At 42.0% G+C, this 12,313-nt stretch overlaps 1 protein-coding gene across 4 annotated transcripts in view; it reads left to right on the forward strand.

Moving 5' to 3' along the window:
* SH3KBP1 (SH3 domain containing kinase binding protein 1) overlaps positions 1 to 12,313 on the forward strand; it is a 334,928-nt gene that overhangs the window by 171,712 nt on the left and 150,903 nt on the right. For all 4 annotated transcript variants that reach the window (XM_043896945.1, XM_043896942.1, XM_043896946.1 and 1 more), the window contains one exon: positions 2,177 to 2,306. In XM_043896945.1, coding sequence (XP_043752880.1) covers positions 2,177 to 2,306 — 130 coding nt within the window. The remainder of the gene's footprint in view (positions 1 to 2,176; positions 2,307 to 12,313) is intronic.

Consider the following 12,313-nt stretch of genomic DNA (forward strand, 5'->3'; position numbering starts at 1 on the left):
ATACTTTCTTTGGGAAAGAAATCATAAGCCCTTGGTAACATCCATAATCCTTACTTTATTACAAACAGATGCATTTCTTTCTCTCTTTAAATATAGAAACATAAGCATAAGCAACCTGATTTCTAAGCAGGTGGTGTGCAGATTGTGCATGTTCCACTCTTGTTGTAGAAGATTCTCAAGGATGGAATCTTTGTTTTATTCACTGATGAATTTGTCCCAAGGTCCTAGGGCAATGCAAAATAGGTGCTCATTAAATATTGGTGAAATTGGGAGGGGCACACAGGTCTGAGTGTGGTGTTACCTAATTAAGAACAGCGGGCAGTATAGTCAGGGTCTCCTGGTCCCTTTTGCTCCTCACAGAAGGGAAAATTCCTTTTGTGGAGGAATCAGGGCTTCATAGGCCCCCATGGAGGATTTCTCCTGGTTGATTTCCCTGCCATCCATTCATTTATCCATCCGACCATTCATGAATGACTGTAATCCTCATGGGCTTCAGTGTCCTCATCTTGCTGCTGGAAGTTGAACTGGAATATCGCTGAAGAGGGATCATGTGAGGGTGTGGATCATTTGTCTCCTATCTCCAGCCTGAATCTCGCAACCAGAGCAGTAGTCTGTAGGAGGAAATAGCACTGAGCAGCTCTCTCTGCTGCTGGGTACAGACACGCCCTCCATGGCGCCTGTAATGGGAAGTGTACCCCCCTGGGCGATGAGCAGTGGTTTGATTGTCTGCTCCTCTGTGCGCTGCAAGGCTAATGATAGGCGTCTGTCAGTTCCCTTTTGGCCACTCCTTTCAGACTGTGCTGTGACAGAGCTGCGGGCATATGGGGGTGTGGTGAGGTGAAGACACCCCTGTTTTCCCAGCAGGCAGCCTGCTGAGCCCACACATCAGGAGCACTTCCTTCAGGGATCTCGAGCTGGAGCCGCTTATTACTGAAACGGGAGCATTTTAGATACTGTCAAAGTGAATCAAACAGAATTGGCCCAGCTGCCCTGCGCTGTTGGGGATGGCGACAGGAGCTGCTCATTTGCGGTCCGTGCCCTTAGTCTCTCCCTCCTGGCCTGCGATTTCTGGGAGAAAGAAGGTCATTTTATGGTTCCTTATTCAGGACAAACACAAAGGACCCCGTGCAACTGTTTATATTCAGGGTTATGACAAAGCTTCCTAACCATTCTAATCCTATAAAAAGCTCCTTGAAAGAATAATATGTATCAGTAGAGTTGACATAGAAACATGGAATGAGTTCAGCGGAAATGCTGTTAAACGCTGTGATTTGGTCTTGAATAGGGACAGTCATGCATAAGTGCTATTGTCTGGATTCTTTCCTGAAGATTCTGTGATCACGCAGATGTAATGTCCACTCTGTGAGTCTAGATACCCCAGGAGTTCCCTAACACGTGCCCTAAATGCCATTCTGGTTGTCTCCATTCTGAGGCTCCGTCAGCGTCCCCCTGAATATCTCGCACTTACCTTCCCCTACTTATACCTGATATTTCTACTCTTTAAGGCCAGCCTTAACTTTGATTCCTTTTTTTTCTCCAAGTCTCCCTTTAGCGTCCCAGATCTCAATGAGCTCAGCTTTGTGTAACACATTTGGTTTGTGCTAGGTCATGGTGTTTTCTTATCTCTTTACCTTGCATTTGCTAGGTTTTGGTCACTCTCACCCTCTGCCATCTTTAAACCACATGCCCTCTACCTTGATTGATTGTCACCTTCTTGAGGGGAAAAAAAAGAACATGTCCTGTACAGTCCTGTGTCCCTAGCCACTTCAAAGTAGTGATGAGTGCAAACAATATCTTGAAATACCCACAGTATCTGTGATGGGATATGAAAATATTATTTGGTTGGTGTCAAATCACAGGTTCTTCTCTTAGTCTGGTATGTTACCTATATTCCCAATCAAAGGAAATGACAAATTTTAGTTGGAGGTTAGTGAAAATGAAGTGTTAATTCTTTTCCACTTGCATTTATGGTCCCTAGGTTAAACCCCTTCCTGTGCCTGAATCTCGAGGCTCTGTGAGGTCTGCCGTCTCATTCCCTGTTCCCTTGGAAGCTTTGGATCCCACAACTCTTCCTGCATGGGCTTTGCACTTGGCCCTATACAGATGGGACAAAAAACTGGGAAACACCATGTCTAACCTGAGTCTTGCCTCTGTTCTTCTGTTCACATGTGTGCAGGTAGAAGAAGGATGGTGGGAAGGTGTTCTCAATGGAAAGACTGGAATGTTTCCTTCCAACTTCATCAAGGAGCTGTCAGGGGAGTCGGATGACCTCGGCATTTCCCAGGATGATCAGCTCTCCAAGTCAAGTAAGGAAGTCCTCCCACCACACAGGAGGGGATAGGGGCACCCACGGGTGCCACTCTAGCCTCCCCTCTGTTCCATGGCCTGTGCTGAGCGACTGTGACAGAAGCTCATGAGTATTTTCCTGGCTCTGCTGCCTTAACCCACCATGCTTTAGTAGGTGTATCACTGTAAGTGTGTGACATGCACAGACGCACACTATTAATGTCTTTGGATAGGTGACTGTTGACCTTCCCACTCCCCCATGGATGGCCCAGGTTGCTGTACCTCTGTATACTTCTCAATTGTTACTCCCTGCAAGTTGATAATTATTTTTAAGATGAATCAAATGAGATTATTGATATTTCACAGCATCTCTTGAGGACCTTAGAGAAAATGGCACACATATACACATCATTGGTGGGGAGAAGGATGATGTTCAGGACACATGTGGGCCAGGCCAGCAGAGGGTCCAGCCCCACGTCAGGTGAGCATGCGTGTCCTACTGCGATGGTGAGAACGAACTCCAGGTCTTTTTCTCTCCAGGGCCTGAAGCTCTCCTCCCTCCAGCTTCTCTGCTGCCCTTTCCAGCTCACGGAGCAAAAGGTCAGGCCCGGGGAGCTTTGTTCTCCCAGTCGCTAACCCAACTTCCTTATGTGAGCGTTTGTGTACCTCTTGTGCCGTCTCGAGCCACAGTCGTGCGTGTGAGTGTCGTAGAGGCGCGACTGTGTCCCTGCGCTTTGGCACTGGCGGGGGCTGCAGACATTCCTGCCTAACAAGAAGAGGACAGGTCAGTCCTGTCAAAATAATTCTTAAATTGCTTTCTTTTCCATTTGGAAAAGTCTGACTTGAGTGGTATTTCCCACTTAGCTGTGTCTCTTTTTATTCAACCAGTGGCATGACCGGGCACATCCCCAGTGTGGAGGTAAAGCCATTTCTGGAGTCATGCTAGGGCCACCTCCTTCACTTGGTATTTCACTGGCACTGGCTGATCGGCTCAGTGGTGTCCAAAGACTGGGGCCCCTACCCCTGAACCTCATTCCATCCTGGGATCTGTGATAGGAAGGAGAGGAGCTGATTTGGGAGCAAAGGAAGCATCTTAAGACTCCTACGTTCTCTGGTTTGGGATAAGGAAATTCTCTGTTAACATAGGCCAGCTGATGAGTATGGGCAGGACAGCAGGAAGTGTCCTTGACCCCATGAGAGTGGCATTTGCTATGGCTTCCAAATTGCACACAGGAATTCTTAGTGCTGTGCTTCTCCTTTCAGACACTGAATTAGTGTTGTGATTGGGTCCTGTAATAACAATACTATATCTCAGGGATATTGTGCATTAGATGGGCTTTCTTGGAGGGAAGACCAAATCAGGTCATCATACCATTATTTCTATGGGTAAGTGTGTTATGAGTTCCAATAGCAAGAATGTATACAAACCACCTCACCTATAGAAGACCCTCTATAAATAGTCACCTTCATTGTTAATCATGATTAACTCTTGGGACATAGACTATTAGTATGTTGAGGCTATTTACACAGCAGTTGGTACTGTGCTCACTGAAGCATTCTCTCTACATTTGGAAATTACTTTGAGATTCCTCTACTGATGCAGAAAAGGAGATCTGGAGAGGTATTGGACCGCATCTTTGGGAGAACCTTGACCTCTTGACCAGAGCTGGAGCTCAGAAAAGTAATGCCTCCTGTGTTTTTGGAACTGTTGCAATAAACCGTCTCCTCTTCCTCCAAGTCAATAATGTGGACATTTGACCCTGCTTGACTCCTCAGCTTAAAGCACATGGTGCTGGAATTTCTGAGGCAGGAGGTTAGGAGACGGAGTGGAATGGTTTCCCCCATCTCTTAGCCTTTCCTCACATGCTCAGAAAGGCTGTTTCTCTCAGAGAGACTGCTGTCCCCAGCACTCCCTTAGAAGTCTGCCATTTCAGGCCTAGGACAGCCTAATAATTCCAGCAGCCATGTTTAGTTTTCACAGGATCTGTCCCTGGTGAGGGGGTTGGGGCCTCCAGAGAGGCCTGGTTTCCTAACAAGGATGGATGCTTGTGAAAGAAATGCATGGCTTTTGTAATCTTCCTGTATGTGCAGTTAAGGAGAAGAGGGCCTTTCTCCCCATCTCTCTGGCTGTCCATATCCATCCATCCATCCTTCCTTCTTGTCTTCTATTCTTCATTCATTCAACTTTTATTTAGCCCCTCTTGTTACTAAGATGCTGTACAAGGCACTGAAGACATACAGAGACAGATCAGTTAGGGCCCCTGTCTTCAGTCAGCTCGCACTGAGGAAAGAGGGTGCACAGACCAGCGGCAGTTGAGAAAAGTAGCGCAGGTGCTCAGCTAGCCAGGTGTGTGAGGGACAGTGAGCCACACAGGCAGAGAGGGCCCAGCCCCAGAGGGAGGTAGGGACGGTGGTGGTCTTGAAGGGCTTCAGAGGAAAGCAGATGGGATTATCATGTCCCTAGGGCTTGCTAAATTGAGATCATCCCCTGAAAGAGAAATACCATCTCTCAGTGTTCTGACAGGCTGTTCAGTAGCTCTTTACACTGAGATGGTAAAATATATAATTAGATCAGATCACATGCAGAGATTATGTATACTGGTAGGATTTGTCTACATTGAAACTTTGGTTTTAGAGTGAATCTGCTTATTCTCTATCTTCAGGGAATGGACTTAGTTTCAGTGTACTTTACTTCACAAAAGAAAAATCGTTTTGTTTTGAAATAATTGTAGGGTCATAGGAAGTTGCCAAAAAACCCCCACGGTACAAGGAGGTCCCATGAACCCTTTGTGCAGTTTCCCCCAGGGACAATATCTTGTATAGCTATAATACATGCATATTTACTTTTATCGTAGAACTGAGAAAGACAAATGGAGTTAATGCACAAAAGATATCTAGCTTTGGGGGGGAAAAAGATATCTAGCTTTTTACTCTGGTATGAGCTGAGCTGTAGTTAATAAAGGTCTTTGTTAGACCAGTTAGTTTTCACAGAGATTGCATAATTAATACATGGTTCTGGGGGAAAGTCAAACTCATAATGTTTCATACCATTTTGGTGATTTTTAGGGACCCTAGTGACATCATATAAAAGTCTTCTCAATTAAAATGCTAGTAGACATTAGGAGAGGTTTTTTTTAAGTGTGTGTGTGTGTATATATATATATATATATAAAAGATAGGTAAAACCTGTATTCTGGTATATATGAAGAAAACTTTGTGATCATGTATCCTTATACATCTCTTTGTTATGTACAGACACACACCTGTATGTACAGAAACTCATTTGAAATTTGTACTCTTCACATTTCTACTTCTAGAATGTTTTTAGGGATAGTTACTCAGTTGAGTTTTGTCAACCAATGGATGAGTGCAATTGAAGAAACATTGCATTATATTTATAAGGAAGTGTGCCAAGACAGCTTGACACATAGTAGGTGTTCAGTAAATGCTTGCTGAATCCTTTCTGACTCTGCGTTTTTAGCTTCGAATGACAGATGCAAATTGCTTGAACTTGCTTTTCTTTAACCCCGATTTTTTTTTTTTTTTTTGCCACTCCACTTGGCACACAGAACTTCCCTGACTAGAGATCGAACCTGTGCCCCTTGCAGTGAAAGCAGGGAGTCTTAACCGCTGGACCGCCAGAGAAGTCCTACCCCGATGTATTTTTGTATAGGTGGTTGGTTATGAAAATCTGTAAACTTTCAATCTTTATTCAGGGTAATCTAATCTATTAAGGAAAGAGTTGCAGCAATTGTACTGGTTGATATGTTGTTGATTTAAACATTTTATCTTGAATAAGAAAATTAATTGTCAGGTAGTAGCAGAAACTTTCTGCTGTGTATTTAATTTGAAGGCATCTTTACCTTTCATAGAATTTATGAAACTTTAAAGGTGCCTTTTCAAAAAGATTTTTATCAACTCTTTATTATAGAAATTTTCTAACATACACAAATTGAGAGAATAGTATGATGAACCCTTGCGTACCTGTCACCCAGCTCCAGCAGTTAGCAGGCGGTGGCCAGCTTATTGTAATTATACCACTCCGCAATCCTCCCTCATATAATTTTGAAGCAAACCCCAGATATATAATTTCATCCATAAAAATTTCAATATGTGTCAATAAAAGGATATCTTAAATACTGTTATCACTCCTAATAGTAATAATAATAGTTGTAATTCCTCAAAATAATTGCCTATATGGTCAGTGTTCACTTTCTCCTAATACTCCTCTATTATTTAACACAATTTGTGTGCTTGAATCTGCACCTAGAGAAAGTACATACAATGTGATTGGTTGGTATGTCTCAGGTCTCTGGATCTCTAGGTTCTTCCTCCATGTCACCTTTTTGTTGAAGAAAGTGGGGTCCTTTGTCCATTAGTTCCCCACAGCCTGCCTTTTGCTGATTTCATCTCTGCTGCGTCCTTTACTTTGTTGTCATATAAACTGGTAATTAGATCTAGGGCCTTGATTAGATTCAGATTTGAGAGGTTTTTGGGGGTAGGGGTAAAAAGCTTCTTTGTAGGTGGTGGTGGACAGTGTATTTGGAAGCTCATGTCTGGTTCTTTTTATTTTTGAATATTAGCCACTGATGATTATCACCCAGATCTCTTCTCTCATTAGGGCTTGTAAAATGGTACCAAACAGGGAGTTTTTTTTTTTTTTTGAAGAATGAAATGGGCTCCCGTGTAAGAGATTAACAGTGAAAAAAATTGATTTTTAAATTAGATTAGATTTAAAAAATTAAATCTAAATTAGATTTTTAAAAAACAAAACATACAAGGGTTTGCAGTACTTGTGTAGGCAAGGTTTTATGTCAGGGATGGAAAAGAATTGAGAGATCTAACCTGGTGTCAGTATGAACACTAAAGCCCAGTGAGATGGAGTCTTGGGTGTGTCCTGGCTTCTGAGGCCACCATTATAGGTGAGCCTTCCTGCCTGTACTTTGCACACACTTTAGTTTTGCCTCTATTACGGCCTATAGTTTACCCTTTCACAGAGCATGTAACAAATTTCAAATCTGAGTACAGTTTAACTTATTTCATCTAATTGTCACAGATTATGGTGAATTAATTACCTTTTCAGTGACAATTTTGCATATGCAAGTATTGACTAAATGATGTGAAATAGAACTTATTATGAATTATATTGATATACCATAATTGGTATTAAGTTATAATCAGAAAATATCTTGATCTATAAGATTTATTTGGATGTAGAGGCAAAGAAATCCAGATATGACTATTGTCCAATTTCAATTTCACGCATACTTTGTTTGCTTCACATTTAAGATATGTGACTTTCCTATTCCTAACATCTTTTTGATATTATTTATTTCTTAGAGTGTGAAATAATTGTAAAACTAAAAAGCATTCCTGTTTTTCTTTTTAAAGAAAACATTGTTTAGCTACAGAAATGTTTTAAGCTTTTTCCCATAGTTTTTAGAGGGAGAAAGTTTGCATTTTCTTTCTAGAACCCTTAATAACCATGATATTTGAGCTTTAATTGGCTTTCTTATTTTCCTAATTCCTTATTTTTGAATTATAAGTTCAGATACTTTAGTGACTTGTCAAGTGAAGACAAAGATGGAGATGGCCTTTTAAAACTTAGGCCAAACCACTCCCATGATATAGAAATATTTTATTTCATTAGCTGTGAGAAATGGATTACTTAGTGCCCCATGCCTATAAAAACTAAAGCCAGGCTGGTACCCACCAGGCTTTGGTATTTGTATACTTTTTTCTTTTTAATATTAAATGATATTTGTTTTGTATATGATGTTCTGGTGGCAGGAAGGAGCAATTAGCAAATTGATGAAATAGAGTTTCAAGCAAAATTAGATGCTAGTGTAAGCATATGATTTTGTGTTGAAATTGAAAAATCCTTCCCCTTTACAGAGTTTTCTGCCTTCAAATACTAATATTTAATAGTAGAGTATCCCCCCCCCACCTAATAAAATAAATAGCACTCATATTCATGGCCTTTCCAATTGCCCATCTCTTTTGTTCTTTAGATGGAATGTGTGTGTCCTCACTCACCCCCAGCCCAGGCTCCACTTCAGTCATCTTGCTGCCAGTGGATAGGGGAACTTTACAGAAATGCTTGGCCATTCAGAGACAGAAGTGCCATGTCTTTCTCAGACTTGGTCCTGGGGAAGAACAAAGAGAGGTTCTCTTGTACTTGGAGGAAATTGAAATACTGAAGTACTTTTTTGAAAATAATTGAAAAATTGAAGTACTTCATTGAACTACTGATTTCTTGTTCTTTTTGTGACACCAAGAGGACTGCTGCCATTCAGTTCTTGGATGGGGGGAATCTGGCTCAAAAGACAGCTGTATTCCTTAGGAGTAGTGTTACCTTAATGATTGAAGTTAAGCAGGATAAAAATTCACCCAAATAAAAACCAGCCACTGTTACTTGCTCTACTTTGTCATCAAGTCCTCAAGAGCTACAAGTCTAATGAGAACATCTAAAACACTTGTTTCTTTGATTACCCTATGTAGCCAGTGATTTGAATGTCTAAGTTTTTGCTTTAGTTAGATGGAGCACATCTGTCAAAAAGGGCAGATTTCAAAGCAGTGGCGTACCACCATGTCTGTAGGACATAGAAATTGGCAATACCTGATTCCATTTAATTTGTTGATCTGATCAGTTACAGTTCCTTTTACGTATTAGGAGTGACATGGCCCAGAAGTTGATATGATGGTCCCTAATGGGGTTTCCCATTTTCCTAGAGTGTTTCTAAAAAGTGAGACAAGTTGCTTTCTGTCACTCGGTTTTCCTCTGTGCCTCTCTGCAAATGTAGCCTACTTTTTCATCCTTCAGACTTATTATGAGGGAGCTATGTGGCCTCCAGTTCGACATTTAGCTCACAACCATAATAGGATCTGTTTCTTGGATAACTTAGAGTAATGCATGTATTGTTTGCCTTTATTAAACCGTCTTACCTCCTAATGGTACTCACTGTAGGGTGTGTGTGTGTGTGTGTGTGTGTGTGTGTGTGTGTTCGTCCACTCAGACTGGGGCAGAGTGTGTGTAGTCTATGTACTTACTCATGATTCCAGAGAGATTTGGGCTTTAGCCATGTGCCCAGTCTTATGCTATCGATAACTTCTATTTGTAACAACAAAAAAGGAGATAATTTGACACTGGGTGAGTCCTATGTCCTCATGCTTTAGTGCAGATTCATGACTGATATGGCAAACCTCAATTAAGGTGGTTTAAGGAATAGGGTTTTCTGGCATCTTTGGTGCTAAGCAGAAAACCCCTTACATCAACATGGAAGTCACAATTGGTTTCAAACCTCATTGACAAAAACCCTTTTCTAGAATTCTAGTACATTTTCTTGCTTGAAAAATCTTTTAAAAAGGATTCTGTGCCTTGTTTAGATTCTTGGGGTCATGAGTATCAGTTTGTATCATACTGGGCCCTAGGGGTAGAAGTTAAAAGATAATGGACCAAAATCTATATTCTGTTCAAGTCACACTCTGCAAAGAGAAGATTGAGTTACCTAAGAAATCTGATTGGTTAGATTTCCTCTGGTTAATTGAGATTTTCCTGCTCTTGAGGTATAATGTGGAAGTGACTTCCAGGTTTAAATTGGGCATAATCCACATGCCAGGCATTCAGAGAGGTGAGCCCCAGTTTCGGGGCTCATTGCCATCATGGTTGCATGGGGACTTTGGGCTCATTCTATAACATTCTTAAACTCTGCCTTAATGATTTCTAATTAATTTTGTGGATGAAGCTTAAAGTGGATTCATTGAAGACAAGTTCAGTTAAAGACTCTCCCTCTTCCTTCTTTTGCCATCACTTGCTCCCCCTCCCCCCTCTTGTTTTTCTCTCCCCTTCTCTTTTCTCATTCACTGTCAGGAAAGACTACCTTTGAAGGGACAATTCTGTACCGAGCTGCACCGGGAAAGACGGAGGGCCACAGACGCTATTACAGTGAGTGACCTTAACAGCAGGAGGCATTTGTAAAGATAAGATCTGGGTACTTGTGTTTTTTGATGCAGCTGCACTCCCCTGAGCTGCTCATGCTTCTGCCAAGTGTCTGTGAGTTTCTCATCCAAGGACGTGGGCTTACTCGCCTGAGATAAGCGCTGTCTCCTTGGCGTGTGCTGCGGAGCATTCCCATTGCCAGCCCCCGGTGCTGTCTTGTCTGCTCTGTGCCTGTCATGTGTGTGACATGCGTGCATGAACCATGCGTGCAGAGAAGGGATCCGTAACACTGGTCATGGCATATGTATTTGTCCCAGTATTTGCGCCTCTGGAGTGCTGTAAGATGGCTTCTCATGGAGATGTCAACCCTTCGCGGTTATTGCTTTTACTGAGTGGGTCAATCAGTAAGTCATTGCCTCATTGCGCGGTTCAAAGAAGTAAGAAGTGGGCATGAACAGTCCATGCCAGAAATGATATTTTGCTTTGCTCATTCAGCCAATCACCACACGGCAGACTTCTTTTTGGCAGGACCAGGGTGTAGCGTTTGGTGCAGTGGAAAGAAAGCTGCCAAAAGTTGAGGGGATGGAGATAAATGAGATTGATGAATGAATCTCCTGAAGTTCTTAGAACAGGCCTGCTATACAATAAGCACTAGACATGTGAGTGTAAAACTGAAAATAAATAAAAATGGCTCAAAGATTTGAATTGATTAATGCTGGAATATTAAGGAAATTATTGACAATGACTTTTTTGTAATTTAGCCAATTATATGAGTGGCGATAGCAAACCTGAGGAAGCTTTGTTCTTTTCTCACGGCAAAGGAAAATCATCCTCCTTAGTGTGCATATATACATATGTGTACATAAAGATGTATACACATATGTGTGCATAGAGATGTATACATGACTATGAAAGAGAAGGTTCAGGCATGAACTCCAGAGCCAGGCTTCTCAAAGTGTCTGCAGCAAAGTGTATTTTTATTTCCATCCCCCTGCGGACAGATACCTGGTCCTGCTGGACGTGCCTTCACTGCGCATGCGCTGCACCTCTTGTGCCTCCCCACGGGAGCAGACAAACCAAGGCTAGTCCATGCTCCATTCACATAGACAAGTCTGTGGGCCACACGTCTGGAAGTCACACCAGCACACACTGCTATAAGTGTTTCTGTGCACGGACACTTTCTGTGCTTATTACCCAGTGTTTCAGTAATGAACCCTTCATGACCTGGCCCCAGTCCACAGACCACACTTTGCATTTCCTTGCCCTCGGGTGTCATGTGGCATGCCAAGCATGACACAAGGATATTTTACACAGTAGTGTGTGTTATGAGCACCAGTGACCAAAAGATACAGCACCAAACAGACGTGAACATGAAAAGCCACCTTTCTTTCCCGCCAAAGGGAAGGTACTAGATTTTGAGGTTTTTCATCAATCTAGATATTCAGATATTTAACTTGTATCGTACTGAAAAGCGATAGAAGCAGGCTGCCAGAATTTCTGGAAGAAAAATCTGCCGTGTGTTTCCTTCCCAGCCCATGCTTGTGTGGTTGAATGACCCTGCAAGCTCTCCCTGTGTAACATAAAGAGTATTTCTCACAGTGATTAATGCAAAATTATTAAGGTGAGCCCGGAAGGCGGCAAATCCCTAAAACCAGAAGCTCAGTGAAATCAGAATGCCAGTGGTTGAAAATATTATGTTTCTAGGTAATGAGGAATGATAAAAAGAATCCTTCAAATTCTTTTCTTTGAAAAACTGTAACAGCCTTGCCCTATTCCCTTTGCCCTGCTGCCTTCTGCTGATGGTGCTGGTGGTGGTTGGGGGGTGAGGTGGTGGCACAATGATGGTTTCTGTTCACTAACCATTTCTTTATTCCACTCTCAAATGCTTCTTTCCAAAGCAGAAAAGAATATACAAGCCATTAATCACACAGAAAGAATCCATACGGCAAAATGAGAACATGTTAAAGGGGAAATGACACAATATTTAGACTCTGAAATTATATCTCCAGCAGGGATATTTCCCAAAACAATGAACAGATAAACACATGAATGGATAGCTAATCCAGGGAGGTTCTCCATGTTTGCACA

Source organism: Cervus elaphus, chromosome X (assembly GCF_910594005.1).
Source record: "Cervus elaphus chromosome X, mCerEla1.1, whole genome shotgun sequence".
Classification (NCBI taxonomy): domain Eukaryota; kingdom Metazoa; phylum Chordata; class Mammalia; order Artiodactyla; family Cervidae; genus Cervus; species Cervus elaphus.